General features: G+C 37.4%; 2 protein-coding genes across 2 annotated transcripts in view; one reads left to right on the top strand and one right to left on the bottom strand.

The window, feature by feature from the left end:
- The window catches only part of LOC134655105 (probable protein BRICK1-B), a 321261-nt gene that overhangs the window by 207311 nt on the left and 91350 nt on the right, over positions 1-22600 (bottom strand). The gene's annotated exons all lie outside the window — the stretch shown is intronic.
- On the top strand, positions 12194-14084 carry LOC134655249 (filaggrin-2-like). The gene is made up of 4 exons (XM_063510696.1): positions 12194-12278; positions 12825-13167; positions 13510-13770; positions 13810-14084. The coding sequence occupies exons 1-4, from the start codon at positions 12270-12272 to the stop codon at positions 13971-13973; spliced, it is 777 nt and encodes a 258-aa protein (XP_063366766.1). The 5' UTR covers positions 12194-12269; the 3' UTR covers positions 13974-14084.

Below are 22600 nucleotides of genomic sequence, written 5' to 3'. Positions count from 1 at the left end.
TTAATTATTATAAATAATGGACAAAGCTGTGAACTATTGATGTGATTTATAATAATGTAAGAAATATTATTACTGTTACCATTAACTATTTCTTCTAACTAATATGATCTCAATCTCTCTACAATTCTGTATCAAAATTATATATCTACTGTTGTGAAAATAGTCGTAAGTTAATACATGTACAAGTACTCAAATGGACAGTAATATATTTAAGAAAATGACAAAAAAATATTGTAAATGTAAGTCATTGTAAATATCGAACACAATAAACGAAGGTTGAACCTGAGATTTATATTAAAACATGCAATTTGTTTGATTCCTACCATATTCAATTTTTATTAAATTAACACATCAGTGAAGGAATAAGGGTCAAAGTCAAATGGCGTTCTAACAGTTTTAATCTTTTGTCAGTAAATGTCCTGGGGCTGCATAATTTACCATGACAGTAACCCTCTATTCACTCTATTCTCTTTGCTACCACCATAGAGAAAAATACATAGAGTGCTCACTCCATACATCAGTTCAGACTATTAATTTCAGTGTCTACATCTAGCATCGAGTAGCGGAACTATCAGTACTGCTACTTGACAATAGATGTAGCACCGACCGGAAAGTTTTATCTCAACAGCATAAGACTTTCCGGTCGGTGGCGACATCTATTGTCAAGTAGCAGTACTGATAGTTCCGCTACTCGATGCTAGATGCTAATAGTCTTTTTGGTACCTACTAAAACTGATGTATGGAGTGAGCACTCTATGTATTTTTTTCTCTATGCTACCACTCAAGGAACTATAGAAAAGAATCGAATCGTCTATTTAAAATACATCCCGACGTTTCAAACAAAGCGTTCGTGGTCAACGGGTGACTAAATAAGTTTTAAATCTAAAACTAATTTACGCATGCACGTAAGCGGTGAAAAAAAAACTAGTTTAAATGAATCCAATACTAAAATGGAACCGCGGCACCAGCAGATGCGCCTCAAGAGTATCGCCTAATAAAGGCAAGATGATACCTGCGCATTAGCGAGGTCAGCCAGTGACGCAAATCGGACTAGATTTAGGTGGGCCATTATATTTAAACATTTCCCCTTTTTTTAAATTTGTGAATTTCTATGTTATTTCTACTCAGAATCACGAGCTCTTTCTATCCTAATAGGAGAAAAAAAAGGCGTCCCAAGGTTTTTTCCCCATTCCGTTACCATTTTTCATATACTTTGTATGGCGGTCACGGAATGAAAAGATCGAAAAATGTAGGTATGGACATTTTGGGACACTTTTTTTCTCCTATTAGGATCAAAAGAGCTCGTGATTCTGAGTAGAAATAACATAAGAAATCCCATATTTGAAAAAAAGGTGTAGGGGACAGCTTTAAATAAAATGGTCCAGGTATTCTAAAATACCTAGAACGGAATCTAGGGTCTACCCTACTCATAGTGTATTCCTGCCGGTGAGTAAGGTTACCTGAGCTCAACGAGGGTGCGGAATGTTTTAAGGGTCGGCAACGCGCATATGTAACACGGTACCTCTGGAGTTGCCGGCGTCCATAGGCTACGGAAAATGCTTACCATCAGGAGGGCTGTATGCTTGTTTGCCACCGACGTAATATAAAAAATATTCCTAATTAGAAATTGAGGCATAAGTCATGACACAACTAGACAATCAGGAAATGACCCTCTTGTACCCAATGTTCTTAGTTACTGACGAATTTGGTTTGACCAACTATAGATATAAAAATAGTCTGTGTACCAGACAGTAAAAAGTTTTTGACCCAATACTTAGTATTCTTAATTTTCGAACATGTATGCCCCTAGGAAAAAAGTCGCATCACTGAATATATGCATGAATCAGCCATTATACCATTACTGAATCGCATTATGCCGTACATAGCCAATGCACTTATTACTCATCGCCTCGTTTTTTTTTGCGTCGGCTAACGTTTATTTTAATTATAGGTTGTGATGAGTCCCTGACTGATAAATTGTATGTCAGGAATGTGATCAAGCTGTGAATAGGCCTATTAAACCAGTAAAAAGTATAGAAAAACTAGTAGATTACATTTTAAACGCATAATTTGTACATTACGATTGTATTTCTATATTACGGTTTACAGTATAGTGCAGCGGAGCTTTAAGTACTCTGGCATACTTTATCAGTAGAAGAGTCAGCAATTAAAAAAAGCGGCCAAGTGCGAGTCGGACTCGCCCATGAAGGGTTCCGTATTTAGGCGATTTATGACGTATAAAAAAAAAACTACTTACTAGATCTCGTTCAAACCAATTTTAGGTGGAAGTTTACATGGTAATGTACATCATATATTTTTTTTAGTTTTATCATTTTCTTATTTTAGAAGTTACAGGGGGGGGGGGGGACACACATTTTACCACTTTGGAAGTGTCTCTCGCGCAAACTATTCAGTTTAGAAAAAAATGATATTAGAAACCTCAATATCATTTTTGAAGACCTATCTATAGATACCCCACACGTATGGGTTTGATGAAAAAAAATTTTTGAGTTTCAGTTCGAAGTATGGGGAACCCCAAAAATTTATTGTTTTTTTTCTATTATTGTGTGAAAATCTTAATGCGGTTTACAGAATACATCTACTTACCAAGTTTCAACAGTATAGTTCTTATAGTTTCGGAGAAAAGTGGCTGTGATATACGGACGGACAGACAGACGGACAGACAGACAGACATGACGAATCTATAAGGGTTCCGTTTTTTGCCATTTGGCTACGGAACCCTAAAAAACGGCTAAGTGCGGGTCGGACTCGCGTTCCAAGGGTTCCGTTCTTTAAGTCCGACTCATGCTTGACTGCACATTTCTAATAGGTTTTCTTGTCATCTATAGGTAAACAACTATTTTGTGTATTTTTTTCAAACTTGTAGACCCAGTAGCTTCGGAGATAAAGGGGGGATGTTAATTTTTTGGCTATTTTCATTTTGCTCACTGTTTTTAAGAAGCAAAGTACCCTTGTTCGAGCTGCTGAGGTGAAAATTCATTTGTTTATGTTACATGTCCGTCTTTGGGTCTCAAATTTACATAAGTGTACCTACCAAATTTCAGTCCAGTAGTTTCCGAGAAAATAGGATGTTGCCTGTGACAGACGAGTAATTCTATAAGGGTTCCGTTTTTTCCTTTTGAGGTACGGAACCCTAAAAGTGAAGGCGCAAAGGCGAAGGGTTGATCTTCCATAGAAAATTAGAATCTCGCGCCTTTTTCTACTGAAAAGGTGGGTGTGTACACTGTGTACTGTGTCTGAGTATAGATGTTGCTTCCTTTGTTTCTGGCCTGAGATTTGCTACGCCGAATACCGCGCTATAAGCGCCTGCATGTTTCCGCCATGGCAGATGACGTGGTGGAATATGTTCTGAAGAAGATCCGTCATGACGGATCGGGCACTTTCAGCTCATGAGCTGAAAGTGTTCCAGCTGCGATAGCGCCATTAAGTGCACTTCATCCAGAAGTTTGAAGAGTGGGTATCAATTCTTTTCCAAAATCATTTACTGGTAAGGCGTTTTTGGCTTAGTCAATTTTTTTTGGCATACTTAATGCGTATTTTAGAATAGGTACTACTTTTGGAATAAATAAATTCACAACCCGTAAGATCAAGGGCAACTATTGTGCTTTTGAATTTGGAATTTTATTTTATTTGTATAAAAGTTCAAAACTCGAATTTATTTTATTTATTTATTTAATTTGATTTACGAGGTTGGTAACGTAACCAGCGCCATCTATTGCTTTAATCGTTACTCAACAATCAAAGCTCATTGTTACCTCTCATTTTTGCGTGTTCTGTTCAGGATTTAAGATCCATTCAAGCTTTAATAGTACAAGTCATTGGCAGAAGATGGCGTCGACTCGCTTAATTTTAGTTTCTCGTTTGAAAAGGATCGCTCTAAATAGCGGCTGTGATATCGGCCAAGAGCATGTCGGGCCATGCGCAGTGTATAGTTCCGTAGTCATCAGTCCGTTAGTAAGCTTTTAGAAGCTATGAAGAGCAAAGGGAGTAGTCACGGCCCGTCTTTACAAAGTAATTATACATATATGTCAATGCTATGTAAGTTAACCAGAAATATCCTACAGGCCCCCTAGTTTGATATAGGAGGGGCATTGTTTTTTGTGGTGTATTCCCATTTGTCCAATTGTCCAAAATGAATAATTTATATGAACCCCCTATTTTTCCCTTCTGTTCCCGGCGGGGACAAATCCCCGTTTTCTGCCAATGTTAGACCCAGATTAGTACGTAAGTACCTAGAGAACGGTTGAAGGTAACATATGCCATAAAGATTCGACACAGATAGCTAATTATGAACGAAGTTCGTGCAAAAATAACGTAGTTTAATATAAATGTTAAGATGAATATACTTACGGCCTTTTGCACTTGGACCACAGAAAGATACCATCGATGATGAGAGATTTACAAGTACGTGCCCTTGCAGAACGGGCACATGGTTTTAGAATTTCGCATTAAAGTTCTACGGCCCGATTCGAACTTAAGATACGTCAAATATTAGGTCTAGAAACGATATGTATTAGATATGTCACTGTCAAAAGTGACGTTTCTTCAAAAAAAAACGTCACTTTTGAACGTATGACGTAACGAACGAAATGTATATTAAAGTTTGAATTGGGCCGATAAGTAATTCGCACCAGCCGTTGGTAAAACAACGCAGCATCGCGCATAGGACTTTCATTACAGATGCGACGTTATTTTACCAAGGGTACGAATTATGTTTCTAGTTTGCTTTCGGCGTAAATAAATGTTTTACCTAACCACTACCACCTAAGACACTATTGTACCTACTTATTCTTTGCAAATAAATACTTACTTAAGGTCAACCGAGGTAAATGCGTCTTTAAAAGATTTCTTCTACGGAACATTTTAGAACTATTATAGCCGTCTGCATTAAAAGTTCAGTGACCACACTTTAAACAGAGAGGTTTACAATAGTTCTGAAATGTTCCGTTTAGAAGAAATCTTTAAAAGACGCATTTACCTCGGTTGACCTTACTTCAATTCTTCGAGCAACACTGGCAGAGAATTCCTTATTTTATTCCTTTTTTTCCTTATTCCTTATTTTAGGCTTGTAGGTGTTTAATGAATATTTGTTAAGTAATAGCTGTAGGAGAACCGTTTCAGCCTTGCGTCAGAATTCCGTATTGGAGCGCACACGCATGTCACGCTCCCACTTATATTATACAGGGTAATTTCATGGTACCTAATTTCGGGGTCTTTTAGCAAGAGAACAAGACATCATACAGAATTCAAAGATAAATAATAATAATAAATATTATATGACATTTTTACACAAATTGACTCAGTCTCACGGTAAGCTCAATAAAGCTTGTGTTGTGGGTAGTTAGACAACGATATATTATAATATATCAATATTTATAAGTACATAGAAAACACCCATGAGTCTGGAACAAATATACGTGCTCTCCACACGAATAAATGCCCTTGCCAGGATTTGAACCCAGGGCCATCGGCTTCACAGGCAGGTTACTACTACTACTATTACCCACGAGGCCAGGCCGGTCGTCAAAGACGTTATTGTTTATCACCAATCATGATGATTATTTTTCAGATGATAAGTAGAAAAGACATTTTTGCATACAATTTGGTCACCCTAATCACTGTGACGTCTTGTCGCTTTCCATACAGCGTATGTCAAAAGTCAATCCATGATTACTTTAGTAGTGTGTTTAGTATTGTTTTTTACATCTTTATTGTACCACATTCAAGAAACAAATACAAGAAAAAATAAACTAATTAGGTATCTTTTAATCAAATACTACCACATGATAATGTGGATCATTTACAGTCAAAAAAAGTGGTTTACCCCGTATATGTATATTCCGTATTTACTGCAATAAATAAGTATATTAAATTAAAATACACCTAACTACGCCTATACAAATTCCGAGAACATTTTTAACTCTTGTCTTGTTTTAAGGGTTCCGTAGCCAAAGGGTAAAAACGGGACCCTATTACTAAGACTCCGCTGTACGTCTTTCCGTCCGTCTGTCTGTCACCAGGCTGTAACTCATGAACCGTGATAGCTAGACAGTTAAAATTTCCACAGATTTTACAACTAACGTGATTGTTTTGCCGTTTTTTGCGTAACCCTTCGTGCGCGAATCCAACTCGTACTTGACCTTTTTTTTTGTCATTAAGAGTCAGAGCGAGCCTCCAATCCACACCCACCAACAACTCAATCGAGACTCACTTAACTACTCAAATATATACATATATATACACGACACATCCGTCTAGCATCGTGAACAGGTCGTTAACCAATTCGATTAAAAAATCGTTAATTGATTTCTATCGATCGACACCATAGTGACCCGGAAACCGAAAATTACGTCAGGGGTATGCTTTTGTTAAATAGGATTTAATAGGGTACTACTACGCGTGACATCACCAATTTAGTTATACGCCCACGTCATCTGTTTATAGTATAATAAAATTAAGTAAAAAAAACGGGTTGCAATCCGGGAGTGCTGACAGAAGTGAAAACTCAATGACTAGTCCAAAATGTCTGCAGCACTATGTATAATTGACCCATCCTCCTTTCTATTGAAAAACTTTAGTTCCGAAATTGCTGGTCAGTGAGCTTGTTTAAAATTCGAAATTCAAATTTGTAGCGTTAATTGTTTAAAATTCGAATAGAAATTGTAAAGTTACCTTGGAGACCTCGCATCTAAATATATTTGGTCATGATAGTTTGAGTTTTATTCACCAGTACTAGAGTTCACTTTTATTAGCGATTTCATCAAAACGTAGCTTTATTGAATTATGTCATTGAGTTTTTCTTTATTGATTTAAATGCCATCTAAATGAGTGGCCATCTAAACCTTACGGTCACGTGATCGCCTTACGCTGTCTCGAGTTTATCATTTTTTCCCCACCTCAAAAAGTGCCCAGCGCCGCTAAAGAAGTTTTCACTACAAAAAAAAAATTGGGCGTTTTCACGAAATTTTGTATGTTGGTTCATATGTTTGTGATTACGATTTAGGTTATTCCTATTCCTCATGCGCTTATTTATTTATCTGATGGTTCTGCTGATTCTACTCTACCTATTGCGTCATATGAAGATCCCTAAATGTGACAGTTCCTTCTAGTCTCTTAATAAAAAAATGATGTTTTTTTACATTTTCCTTCATAAATATAAATCTTTTGTTGTCACTGCTTCCAGTAAAAATAAAAAACAAATAACAAAATTGATTTGGAATATATAATTTATACTTTTTCAAATGATACTCCTTGACCTAGTAACTAGACTCCCTCCCTCGTATTGGGCATTTACAATTTTTAATATTAGGTAGCCTATCTTGTATCCTCCTGCTAGCGAATGGACATCGCAGATTAGTCGGGGCAGAGCCAGACCAAAAACAAGATGGCGGGATGATCTCGACGCTTTTTGCAGCGACTGGCGGGAACATGCACCAAACCGTGATGAGTGGCGGAAGAAAGGGGAGGCCTTTGCCCAGAAGTGGGAGAGAAGATAGGAATAAAAAAACACTTTAAATGCGTTTGGGTTAACCTTGTTCACAACTATTCCAAATTTCAAACGATAGCTTCAGTAGTTCTCGAGATATTTAGCGATGTGAGTTGTGACAGACGGACGGACAGGAGGGTTTCTTTTGTACCAAAAGGTAAACCCTAAAAACAGAAATATAAAACACGAGGGCGGAAGATATTTTTGCAATCAGATTTACATAAATACAGAACCAATTTTGTGGTCTTATGTGTGAAATCTATCGGTGGACTGCCTAATTTTATATTTTAGGTCAGGATTGAGTTTTATGGGTAGCTGTTTTAGTTTTTTATTCAATTTGGATTTTTGTTTATATATTTTTTACCCGGCGCGGGAACAAGATGTCAACAAAGAAGGATGCTAATACTAGAAGAAAGGATGCACAGACTATTCGGAAAGAAATAATGTCTGTGTAAAATGTATGGGACCCAATACAAATCAACGACTCTTCTCTTGCCGCACAGACTCTACTAAGTTAAATGAATAAGTAATAATGAAAAACATCATTAATGTAGGTACTATTAGACTAAAATTGTAATTAATTAGCTGCCGATTTGTTTGACTCCAACAAATTGGTCTAGACTAGACTATAATAGTTTGCAATAAATCGTAAACCTTGACATGGGTGTATTGGGTTCTGGGATTATAGGTTACTAGCGACCCGTCCCGGCTTCGCACGGGTTAACAAATTATACATAAACCTTCCTCTTGAATCACTCTATCTATTAAAAAAAAACGCATCAAAATCCGTTGCGTAGTTTTAAAGATCTAAGCATACATATAGACAGACAGACAGACAGCGGGAAGCGACTTTGTTAACAAGCTTTTATTGGGTCGACCTGTATGTAACTATGTAATGGAATCTTGCAAGTTTTTGATCCACGTCCCGGTTTCCGATTGAGCTGAAATTTTGTATACACATGTACGAGTAAGTCGGGAGTCGGGTGACAATGCAATATTATGGTACCATCGAGCTGATCTGATGATGGAGACAGGAGGTGGCCATAGGAACTCTGTGATGAAACAACGCAACCTAATTGTGTTAGGGGTTTTTAGAATTGTCTCGATGAGTATTAGTTGCCTGTCGTAAGAAAAGTACAGTCAGCGATAAAAGCTTGTACCAAAAATGAAATTTTTGCCAAAAACTTATTTTATACTATACACTGGTAGTATGGTAGTGATGTTTTAATTCCAATTGAGACTACATTGCCGCGCCGGAGTGTTGTCGAATAAGGCGGTAAAGTGTGACCAAGCAAACTGCATGGCATTTGCAATGACAGTGTGGCAATAATATTGCCTTCGGTTACCGCATTAGTTACTCATGAAATAAAATTATTTAAACGGATTATATCGCGTATATTGAATTTATTCTACATCCCGACATTTCGAACCCTTTACAGCGTTCGTGGTCTACGGGTGACTGAGGAAAAATTACTCTGTGCAAATCTACCCACTTACAAAATAATGAACCATCATAAACTATAAATTTTAAGGCCAGTTATACATGCAAAATTAGTTCATAAGGCTAGTTCTACATTACAAATATTTTCAAGTAACGGGAGCTGTGGAGATCAAGGGGAGGGGCCTTTGCCCAGCGTGGGACACTGAAACGGGCTATTAAAAAAAAGAAAAAAGATAAAAACTACGCCAGTTCTAACCCTACACAGTACACAAGCAATAGCCATAGCAAGAAGTGGGGGGGGGGGGGCAATGTCATAATTAATGTCAAATTTCTATAAAAACTATGTATGATCGGATATTAAGTCATTTGTAATTTCAAGATGTATTTCTAATATTATAAGTAAGGTCACGACTACACTTTTTTCGAGTCCGGAGTTTCAAGTAGCTTTTGCTCGTAATTCTATTTCTAACAGTCTCCTTCTTTAATTTTTTTACTGTACAAATGAGTTTAAGTAGTGTAAAAACTACTTGCACTTCTTATAAAGGTCATCATGATAACTAGTTATAGCTAGTTTAGTCAATATCGTGTTGGATAAAGATGGTTTACTTTTTATATTATACCTGCCAATATTTTATCTCTATCTCTAAGTTGTTACTACGCTGTGCTAACTTCTATTTCGTTTTACAAGCTTTTATTTAAGTAAGTTACAATATTTGTATGTACAGTCGACGTCATAGATATATTTACAATTGAAAGTTACAAAAAAATCTTTACATTAAAATAAGTTGCCATGTAATGTGACAAGTACTTGTTTACGTGATATATTACAGTTTTATATTTTCACACAATGTGCCCAAAATATGTTTACACTATTTAATCCGTGTAGTTTGCCCCTTTTTATGACGTATGTTCGTTTACATGACAAGTTACAGAATAATATTTACTCTTAATGTACCAAATTAAATTGCATGTAAAGATCTAATGTAATATTTACAATCAACCATACATAAACAGTTTTATACCTCCTGCTAAATAAATATCTTTACAAACATTTGAAAGCTGCATTCTAATTTCAAATAATGACAATCGTCGAAAAGAGTACCATACTGTCAAATGGTCTGTTTGTCTCGTTCGTTTAGATGACGTCAATGCTATGTCGAGTATGTAATTCCGATGTTTACATTTAAACCATTTTCAGTATTTTTGATTTTCAGGGTTTCGTACCCAAAGGTTAAAACCGACCCAATTACTAAACCTCTACTGTCCGTTCGTCTGTCTGTATGTCACCAGACTGCATCTATCTCACAAATAGTTAAAACTTTCAGACGATGTATTTCTGTGCCGTTAAGTTTAATAACAAATACTAAAATCAGAATAAAACAAATATTTAAGTGGAGCTCCCATACAACAAACGTGATTTTTTGCCAATTGTACAGAACCCTTAATGGACGAATCCGACTCGCCCTTGGCCGGTTATTTTGTAAATGCATAGATACTGAAGAATTATAAGTTAACCCTTTTCGGCGCCATGTCAAACGCAAAAGCTAATATGAATATTCTTAATATGAATTAATAAAAATAAGTAAGAAGGTAAAGAAAATTATAGCAAGGAGGTTTCATAAATAAAAAGTAGGCCAGAATGAAATAGGTGAATTATAAAGAAATTAGTAAATAAACAGGTGAATTGTGTAAATATGTTTTTGTAGCAGAATGCGTAAAAGTTTTTATGCATCATGAAACGTAAAAACAGAAATGTTGCTCTTGACGTGTATCACGTTTGAACATTGGGTGTAAATATTATTCTGTAACTTGTCATGTAAATGAACATACGTCAGAAAAAGGGGCAAACTACATGGATTAAATAGTGTAAACATATTTTGGGCACATTATGTGAAAATATAAAACTGTAATATATCACGTAAACAAGTACTTGTCACATTACATGGCAACTTATTTTAATGTAAAGATTTTTTTGTAACTTTCAATTGTAAATATATCTTTGACGTCGACTGTACATGGTATGTACCTATGTACGTATTTATTTATTTATTTATTTATTTGGAAAATGTTTACATGACCTTACAGACAGATCCAATGCGCCATGAAACTTAACAATAACATATACCAAGCAGGTACATATAACTATTACGAATAACAATCAGGTACAAACAAACAATTACAAATAACATAATTACAAATCACTATAGTCCCTTATCACATCTACAATTACACCTTAACGGATGTAGGCCTCGCATCCATCACCTCACAGAATCTCAGGCATTCATTTCTCACGTACGTATGTACGTATGTTCTGGTCAAATCCTGCACACTATATTAAACTTATGTAGTTGATGCTTGTTGAAAGAAAAGTACAGTCAGCGATACAACTTGTGTCAAAAATTAAATTGACGCTTAATAACAACGTTAATTAAACTGCTTGTAATTGTGGTTTCAATATGAAATTTACTGTAAGTAGAATTGGTCTCATCATCTTCCTCGCGTTGTCCCGGCATTTTGCCACGGCTCATAGGAGCCTGGTGTCCGCTTGGCAACTAATCCCAGTAATTGGCGTGGGCTCTAGTTTTTACGAAAGCGACTGCCATCTGACCTTCCAACCTAGAGGGTAAACTAGGCCCGTATTGGGATTAGTCCGGTTTCCTCACGATGTTTTCCTTCACCGAAAAGCGACTGGTAAATATCAAATGATATTTCGTACATAAGTTCCGAAAAACTCATTGGTACGAGCCGGGGTTCGACACCGCGACCTCCAGATTGCAAGTCGCACGCTCTTACCGCTAAGCCACCAGCGCTTTTTTGTAAGTAGAACTGGTCTAATCATGAAAAATGAATTGAATATCGTTCGGTTAGGTTTCATAATGTAGCCAACCGATCATTTCATGAAGTGATTGCCACATCTTGAAATAATAAATTCTAGATCTGGCCCCGACATACAAGCAATCAAGCACTCATTCAGATCCTACAACAACCTAGACAATAGTTCTAGACCCGATTCCTAGACAATAGTTCTAGACCCGTCAACTTTCCACGAAATTGATTTGTAATTAATTATCCATATCCTTGAAATTGTTCGTTGCTCCTAATCTGAGATTGACAAGGTCGATCCATCACGTATTTAGAAAAAAAACCATAGCAAGTAATTACTCGGCATGCATATCATAATTCGAATATGGTCGTTTATCATGTATAAAGCGTGACGTCACGTGCGGGATTAAGATCAGATGTGGTATATAATGGGTCAGTGAGATTGGAGCATCACAGTTCAAGTCGTGCCTTCCACTGGTCGTTCACTCCCATCCAAAAATGAAGCTGGTAAATTTTGATTTTTGACTAAGTAGATTGAATTTTTGAGTTTGAGTTTCGCTATTTGGTTTATTTTTGCAATATTTGTGGCATTGATAAAGCTTTTATAATGTTAGTAGTCTATTTATTTTTTGGTGCTCCATTTGGTACATTGCAGTTCTAATTTTCTTCTAAAAAGATTTATTGAAAGTGTTGCCTCTTGCTACTACTTGATTATATATATTTTGGCAAATAGGTATCTTAAATAATTCCTTACAGTGTCATGACACAAATTTTTTTTAAAGCCAAATTAATACTTTGAGGTCTTGCTTTTGACCAGCTGCTGATAGCCGGCGTTCGTATCAAATAGTGATCAAATTACAAAATATCTACGGAACGCTGGTATTCAGTAGGTAAAAGATAGGTAAGACATGTAAAACTTACCACTAGACCTTGGTTTCTTTTTTAGATCCAGGAGTCAATCCCACCCGTCGGTAACAGTCAGCAGGTGACCACCCCACCTGGTAATTTTAGCGTAATGTATGTATGAATGTATGAGTGTTTGTCTGCTTCCAGTTCATCCTTGCCGCCCTCATCGCCGTCAGCTCCGCTGCTCGATTGGAGCATCTCGAGCAGCAGCGAGGACTTAAAGAGTATCTTCCTCCAGTTCAGTCTGGGCAGTTTGGTCAGCAGGGATTTGGTCAGGGCAGTTTTGGCGGCCATGGATCTAACGACTTTGCTTCTCAGGGATCAAACAGTCTTGACGCTGGGGATTCTGCTGGATTCGGATCTGCTCCTCAAGGCTTGAGGGCTGGCGCTGCTGGTGCCCGTGGTTTCTCCTCGTTTGATGCTGCCCGCTCCAACCAGTACCTGCCTCCTGACCACGGTCCTTCTGGCAGCCACGGTGCTCACGGCCAAGGTGAGTTTTAACACGTAACATTGACACTCTTCATTGTGTTCTCTATTGGATTGGATCAGCAATCTGATGCACGTAGAGAAACAGAACAATACCTCAATTTAATAAAATCATAATTAATTAAATAAATGCGCATAGGTACCCCGGAATCTCCCGCTTCGTAGCCAGTAAAGACTACCTACAGTACAGGCTAGGTTATGAGCCCCTTATTGATCATTTGCATTGTGCTATATTTATTGACATACATAAATTACTTCACAGTTCAATATATATCCTTATCATGCCCTAGCTAGCTTTCTATTATATTTATTTGTTGTCCGTAGTATTATTCTATTTTTTTTTCAGATGCTTTCGGAGCCTCCAGCAACCAGTTCGGTTCCCAGCCGCAGTTCGGCCAGAACAACAAGTTTGGCGCCCAGGGCTCCAGCAGCTTCGGGTCTCAAGGCTCTCAAGGCTTTGGCTCTCATGGATCTCATGGATCCCAAGGTTCCCAAGGATTTGGTGCCCATGGATCTCATGGATCCCAAGGTTCCCACGGATTTGGTGCCCATGGATCTCAAGGCTCCAGTGGCTTCGGCGCTCAAGGCTCCAGCTTCGGCTCCCAAGGCTCTAACAGCTTTGGATCTCAAGGCTCAGGCTCCCAAGGCTTTGGATCACAAGGCCCACACGGCTTCGGATCTCAAAGCTCCGGCTTTGGATCCCAGGGTGCTCGTGGCCAACAGAACCTTCGCCAATACCTCGCGCCTAAGACCTCGCACGACACCATCCCTCAGCAACCATTCGACCCGGAATCCGGCTACATCTACTAAATTCTGTGTGACTTTAGTCATTGTCTAAGTGAGGATTCTTGTAATTAATTCACTGTATTAGTCAAACATTGTGTTCTAATAATGCTCATTGTAAAAATATTCAAAAATAATAAAAGTATTGTAAAGTATCTTGGTGATTTGTTTTTGATCTTGTCAAAGTTATTTTGTACCTATACACTCATTAAAATTACTGGCATTTTGCACAGATACCTTTTTTTATCTAGCTGGTTCTGAAAATTACGACGTTCAAACGTACAAAAGACAATAAAAGCATTATTATGTAGTATAAAAAATGCAGTCAATGGCAGCAGTTTAGGCAGTTTGATTGGTTTGGAAGTTATGCTAGAGTTGCTACACTACATATACTTACTTAGGTACAATATCCGAGTTTTAACACATATTAATTCGTGATAGACCCACTAAATGTTATGGTTGAATATGTAACTTAATACAGCCATCAGCCATGTAGTACTTAGATTTCAAAGATTACTTTCTCGTACAATCCCTCTATTGTAAAAGGCCGAAATATGTACCTGCCGGCCTAGCCAAGCTGACAATCGCTATCGATAACGAAACGCTTTGTGTCTCTCTATCACTCTTCCACATTAGTGCGACAGTGACAGTTGCGTTTCGATCGCTACGGAGCGTTAGCGATTGGCACGTTTGCTACGCGGCCTAAACAATATATTTGACGTCGACTATACATAACTAGCACTTAATACCTATAAAAATTAAAATGTATCGTCTCCAATCTTAGAATAAAATTCAGAATTTGTAATCTAAATGAAAACTTTTAAAACCCACAAATGTGCCAGGGGGTTTAACATAAATAATTCTTTGTCCATCTTAAAAGCACGTTAAAAATTAAATTAAAACTTAATAGGAAACCTAAAACGTATTAATAATGAAATCGTGACCACAATGTATTATTGGACCAATAAAATAAATCTGATTTTATTACCAAATAAATTAATAACTTACTTAATGATTTGTAGTTTGTACCTATTGGCATTGCCTATAATTATAGAACATTGTCTTATTAGATTATTATCTTATTTTTTGGTTTCACCACTTCAACCGTGGTCCGTGCTTCCCTCTCCAAGATGCTGCAGTAATGTTGCAATGGTCGCAACAACAATAATGTAGCCGTAGTTGCCATCCGAATGTCACCTCTAAGGTTAAGATTTAGATTCCCCCACCATTACTACTGCAGTATTGTAAATTTGTAACGCGACATTACTGCAGACTGCATTGCTGCTGCAAATGTGAAAAATCTGGGCACCAACATCGGTTTTCATTTCACATTTGCGACAGCAATGCGCTCGGCAGTAATGTCACGCTGCAATACTGCAGCAGGATTGCTGTCGTAGTCTGAATCCGAACAGTACCACATCTTTATACTGTTGAGTGGTGTTCCACGCATTTTCAAAATTCGTCCTCGTTTTACCCGACTGCGTGAATTATGACTTCAACATGTAGGTGAGGTGAGGTGTATGTATGTACGTTTGTGTCATATGTTGTACAGTCACCACACGGGATTGTTACGCCATTTAGGGTCCTAGCTGAATCGGTTGTTCCATACATACGCTATGCAATGTCCAATTTAGCTAGAACCCTAAATGGTGACTGTAGCATCGGCAATACTACTGAGCCTGAGCCAATTTTCGAATGAGGTGTAAATCGTTTCGTTTTCGTAACAAGATTGATATGGACTAAATTCTGTAACCTTCTTTGAAAGAAGAGGTTCTTTTACAAAAAAGAAACAATTAATTTCATAATATATATTTAACGAATTTGATACGACCTTGACAATCATCTTTGATCTTGGTAATGAGTCCACATCTCCCGCATTACTTTCACTTCATTTAGCGTGCAATAGCGTAAGATATCTTTTTCTACTCCCGTACTTTTATTTGTCATTTAAAGGGTCGTGCATACACCTTTAAAACCCTACCTTATAGTTGTCAAGACAAGTCTTTAGTCTATTCCCCAAAAAAGAATTTGTGCATACACGCAGTATCTTTTTGGCGATTTTACGATACTTCGAGTAATGACCACTTAAAAAATATTGAATGAAATACAGTGTTGCCAACCTTATTGTAAATGTCATCTCTGACAAATAAGTGAACCATAGACATGTTTTTTTTTTAAATTTCATTCATTCATTCATTCTTTTCCCGCCCGTACCCTCCATTTTTGCTACTTCTTGAATTAAAAATATTTGTTAAATTTACAATTTTATTTCAAAGTAAGTGCTTGGTCGTAGAAAAAGTATTGTATGCAACGTTGTTTAAGAGAGGTCAAAAAATACTCGTAGCGTCTTTATTAACAATTTTCGGCTTCGCCTCAAATTGTTACTCACGCCACTCGCCTTTTCTGACCTCTCTTAAACAACGGTTGCATAAAATACTATTAAGGTCGTATCAAAGTAACATCAAAACCGTAACAAGTTATTTTTGACTCGAGCTCCAGGATTAGTGCTGATTCCATTAACTTTATAGATGTGGTAATAGCTCGAAATAAAATCACTATAGTTATTTTCGATACAAGTGCGAAAAAGAGGAAATTCGAAACGAGTGGCGATTCTGGCGATAAATTAAAACACGACCGAAGGGAGTGTTTTAAATCGACACGAGTTGCGAATTACCTATTCGCACGTGTATCGAACAACGTTTTATAGTACGTATGGCACTTTAAAGTTTCGACATACGGACGAAAAGTAGCCCCATATGAACTGTAGAGATATTTTACAACACAATGTTTGACTAATAGGTACAGTAAATTAATTCCAGACAGGAATTCTGACTCAGACGCTAGACGATTACTAAAGTCACACAGAATTTAGTAGATGTAGCCGGACTCCGGGTCGAAAGCTTGCTGAGGGATATCATCATGAGAGGTCTTAGGCGGAAGTAGGGGTCACAAAACCGTGCGTATTTCTAGAAAACCGGTTTTTTGGTTTTTGTGCAACAGCAAAACCAGGTTTCCGGGTTTTTCGGTGATTTCGATTTATAGATAGATAGATAGATTTTTATTGGTAGGTACATATAATTTGTATAATAAGCAAGTATTTTTAGGATCAATGCTTTATTATTCAGTCTTCCACGACATTTCTATTTAGGTACTCTATCTTTACCAAGACCATAAAATTCCATGAAAGTTTTTAACCTCATGGTCAGCAATTCTGAAACGGAGTGCCTAAGCAAAATGGACGTGACAACGGGGTTGACATAGTCCTCCTTCAGGAAACACACACCGCTGATAATACCCAACTCGCTAAACGAGGTAAGTTACAAGGGATTTCATTTGGTTGAGGCCACAACATCAGCTGAGGATATAAGAAATCTGATGGGGAAGGCGATCATGGACTGGACATATAGGAACAGCACTTTCTTAGCCATTTCTAACAAAGTCAAAGGAACCTGAAGGAACAAAGAAGAAGAAAACGGTACATAGTAAATTTAATTTGTTATAATTACTACAATCAACATTTTTAACTAGAGATCAACGAGCGTTCCTACTAAAATGTTATTTAAACTACGTATTACAGGAAATTAAGGGATATATAGTGAAAATAGTAAACAGTTTTTTATATAATACGTATACATACGAACTTCGTATAATGTATTGTGTTGTTCTAAATATAATAACAAACTCTGAAGGTGCTCTGAAGTAATTGTTGCTCATCAATATAATTAAACTATGTTTATAAAACTGTAAAATCGAAAACCTCGAAAAAGGCGGTTTTATCAAAGTCGACACCCAGTTTTGGCAACTGGCTGAAAATCCGGTTTTTCCGGTTTTTTTCGATTTCGGTGAAATCGGGTGTGTAACCCCTAGGCGGAAGGTATTGGTTCTGGCCACGAGCGCCCTGAGATCTGAGCCTGTTGGAGCCTTGGGTGCCAAAACTTTTGGAGCTCCGAGATCCGAAACTGGAGCCTTGAGCAGTGAAGTCATTGGAACATTGGGATCCAAAGCCGTTAGACTGATCAGAGCCAAAATCTTTGGAACCCTGAGATCCGAAACTTCTGGAGCTCTGAGCGCCAAACTTGTTGTTCTGACCAAACTGAGACTGGGAGCCGAATTGGTTGCTGATGGAGGCTTCGAGAGCATCTGAAAATAAAATTTGGAATTACACTCTTGCTACCAGTTACAGTAAGTAAGGTAATGTAGGCAGCTACAAATATTTTAAAAACTTTTACACTAAAAATGTAAATCATATACCAGTTTCATATTTGGATAGGAGTGAACTACCAAAGGAAGGCACTACAACTGTGATGCCTCAAGCTGACTAACCCCATTAAATATGCTTCTATGCAGATTTTTTTAACATATATCCACAAACGGAAGTAAATAACTTTATTAATACCTACAGCTTATAAATGGTCACTCAAATAACCCGCCCAGTTTAAACAATTAGAATCACGTAACACGAATTAACCTTAAAGTTTAGTACCTACAAAATAACGATTATAATGTTACGAAGCAGATCACGGTCGGGTGAAGGGCGTGGTCACGCGCATATGACGTCACTAAGTATGGCAACCATAGCAATAATATTGCATATTATGACTTATTTGTAAATTTTTTAATATCTTTAGGAGATTATATCCCGGGTCCCTTTGTTTGAAGCAATGTGGCCTACTTATTTGCGATTTTTTTAATGTTTTTAGTAGGTCCCTATCCCGGATCCCTTTGTTTGACATAATGATTGAAAGTCATAATGATGTCAGATTATCATTAGTCATAATTCTGAAACCGTTAACTTTTCAGTAATTTCCTAAGTTTATCCCGTGGATAGGTTAGGTTAGGTTTGTTTTATGGCAATCCTGAAAAGTTACGCGTTTCTGAGAAAAACCAAATTATGACTAATGAAAATGCGGACAAACAATACATTATGACTTAAAACTTTATGGGAAACAATAGAGACCCGGTTCTATCATCGTGGAGGTCATTAAATTTGAGTTAAACCACAGAACAAGTTGTACTACCGTACAGAAAGGATACTTCCTACAAAACCGAAGTTTGACAGTTATTAAGGGTGGAATCATGATACCTCTTTCTAACCTATGGCACTATATCCCTTTCGGCTATTTAGGGTTGTCAATCTTCAAGTCATTATCTTATCTGTGGTCGTGCACGCAAAGGGACGTCAAGTTGTGTCTGTCTAGCTCAGTGGTTCCTAACCTGGGGGTAATTGCCCCCGTGGGGGTAAAACTGGTATTTTACGGGGGTAATAAGCTAACCTAATATAACAATACAACAAACATACACGTTTTATTTTTTATTACCATTGGGAGGAGGGATAAAATCAGGTTCCCTAGTTAGTCATAGGGGTGACCGGACTGAAAAGGTTAAGAACCACTGGTCTAGCTATTATGGTTCATGAGATACAGCCTGGTGATAGACGGTCAGACAGACGGACAGCGGAGTCTTAGTTTAGTTAGTTTCATAGGGTACCGTTTTTAGCCTTAGGGTACGGAACCCTAACAAAAACCACATTATTTATGATCCTCGTGAAAAAACTTCAATAAATATAAAATGTTGCTCCTATAATATAGTTCCACCTAACACGTGATTTTAAAAAAATCGCGAAAACCAAATGTTTAATAAAAAAAAACTATTAATTTGTCTTCCCATCAGCAACAGGTGTTAGTTTGTTGAAAAACTGTAAGAAAAAATAAAAGTTATCAGTAAAATTGGCCGTGTCTAAACATTGTATGATGAGTTTATGATGATATCGTAATTATCGATGGATGTTATTCCAACTGCGAAACATGCACGAGACGAGTTCTCAGCGGGTAAACCACAAAGGCGTTTGAACTTAAAAAAAAAATCTACTTTTTAAATAACTTTTAACCTATGTATTTTAAGATTATAAATAAATAAAAAATCTCAAAAAAAGCTCTTTGATTTGATATAGGTATAACACGATAATATATAGTCTGAGTTTTTATTTTTCTCATTTACCTGCCAAAAGTGGTATCGTCTTGGGTCGTCCCATTCGTTTTTCGTCAAGTTCTTAAATTAGTCCTATTCCGTTGTCACCCATTCTACATTCGTCACAATCGTCGGTGGCTTTCATTCAATGTAGAATGGGTGACGAAAGCAGAATAGGACTAATTTAAGAACTTGACGAAAATCGAATGGGACGACCAAAGACGATACCCCGAAAGTGGCCCTCATGTTTAATATTAATTTGTTTACGTTACATGTCCATCTTTCGGTCACTAATTTACATAAGTATGTGTGCCAAATTTCAATTCAATTGATGCAGTAGTTTCCGAGAAAATAGGCTGTAACGGACAGACGCACGACACGAGTGATCCTATAAGAGTTCCGTTTTTTCCTTTTCAGGTACGGAACCCTAAAAACCCGGCCAAGAGCATGTCGAGCCATGCTCAGTGTAGGGTTCCGTAGTTAACTATTAGTTACCTTCTGTCACAAAAGACTAAACGGGGGCTATTAGCTTGTAGCCTAAGAACTACTCTACATGTACTAGTGTACCATCATTACTAGACATAATATTATTAACAATGGTGAATCGTAATCCATCGACATAAAGTCCATGATAAGTCAAGTCTACACGTAGTACCATCACCACCAAAGCCAAATTTTAATAACCAATTTGAACCTTAATCCAATGGCATAAAGTACACGGTTTATCGTTCGCATATGTACGTTCACTACGGCCAAGACCTTGGACGACAGAGAAAGTGATGATCGCTACTAAATGTGTATCAAAATATGTAAAGGTTGAGCACCTCAGTGGAAGAGTTGCCAGATGTAAAGAAAATACTGACATGTCATGATTTATGATAAAATTCGATGAAATAAAATTATATTCACACGTTTACTTTACCTTACATTTACGTATAATGTATTCCCATATTTCTAAGACTAGTAAAACGAATTTCGAAAAAAAAAAATTTACACATTACAATACGACAACGTTTTATGCGACTCAATGAAACACATTCGACAGCGTGACGTGACGTATGCCGCGTACGCGTTTGCGTTGTCTCATTTTGTATGGGATTTTGAGTTTCCAAAACGTCCCGCTTAGCGCGCTGTTCAATATCCCATACAAATATAGACAACACAAAATGCTCGTCACCCTATCGAATGAAATTTACACTTACACTAGGGGTTCTCTCAACATCTTACTAACACATTATAGCCTTAAGTGACCCACTGGCCCATTCACTACTCTAAGGCCCAAGATATACTTGTAAGTTTTACTTACGTAAGTAGGAACACAGCTATACTACAGAATGAGAGATGAATATCGTTATCTCATTCTAACAAATAGCTTTACAAGTGAATCTCGGGCCTTACCTCCGAGCTTCGAGCAAGTGTGACCTTGGCAGTGAAAGCAAGGTGCTTGTTTGTAACTCTGTAGCGGTTTACTTCTCGCGGTTTAGGGCGATTACAAGTGTTACCGATGTTATTACATCGATTGGGTGCCGCTATACAATGGGTGTAACGCTATAATTTTTAAACAATATGAAATTAGACAAGAATATTTAATATCAAATGATATTCCGTACATATTTAAGTTCCGAAAAATACACTGGTACTACAAGCAAGGGTTTGAACACTTTGAACCCACGACCTACAAATTGCAAGTTGGACGTCAGGTCAGCTCGGCCACCAACGCTTCTAATCTAACGTAAAACCATACTTGTGGTCCAGAACCCCTAGTGTAAGTAAATCTCATTCGATAGCGTGACGGACGTAAGCTTTTGCTTTAAGTCTCATTTTGTATGGGATTTTGGACAGTGAGCCAAGCGGGACGTTTTGGAAACTGAAAATCCCATACAAAATGAGATTTAACGTAAATGCGTATGCCACGCCACGTCACGCTATCGAATGAAATTCACACTACACTAGGGACTAGGGGTACAGTAGCAGGGCGTCACATAACTCTAAATCTAAACACATGGGAGCTAACTAGCCAAGCCGGTTGGGAACCAAGTTTTATCGAAGCCTATTAGCAATTACTATGTACTCCAATTAATTAAATGTAAAACAAAGGTCTCCCTAGTGATTTTTAAAAATCAATTTAACGGGTGTATTTGTACCAAACAAACCTGTAATTTAATTCTGTTGAGAGCTTTATTAGTGCATACAAACTTAATATATATAAAAAAAACATAATTAAATAGCTAACCTACAAAACTTAAAAACTAAATCTAAAAATAAATAAAACTAAACTTAAAATAAATAATTACAAAATATCCCCCTGCGGAATGGTGCCGTAGATACTGGCAGCATTTCCTCGCTGTATCGCAATACTTATTCTTTGTGCGAGGAAGCTGGCAGATCTACGGTCACCAGTGGCGTCAGCTATCCTTTTTGATAGGTCCTTAAAAAGGGCAGACGCGTTCGGACCCCACGGGCCAAGGGTCTCGACACCAAAAGGTACGAAATCGTATTCGGGGCCGAGACCCCTATATTTGGTCTTTTTAGGGTTCCGTAGCCAAATGGCAAAAAACGGAACCCTTATAGATTCGTCATGTCTGTCTGTCTGTCTGTCCGTCTGTCTGTCCGTCCGTATGTCACAGCCACTTTTCTCCGAAACTATAAGAACTATACTGTTGAAACTTGGTAAGTAGATGTATTCT

The sequence above is a fragment of the Cydia amplana genome, chromosome 16 (genome assembly GCF_948474715.1).
Source record: "Cydia amplana chromosome 16, ilCydAmpl1.1, whole genome shotgun sequence".
Taxonomy (NCBI): Eukaryota; Metazoa; Arthropoda; class Insecta; order Lepidoptera; family Tortricidae; genus Cydia; species Cydia amplana.
Note: the sequence above shows the minus strand (reverse complement) of the source record. Positions and strands in the feature narration are given on the sequence as shown.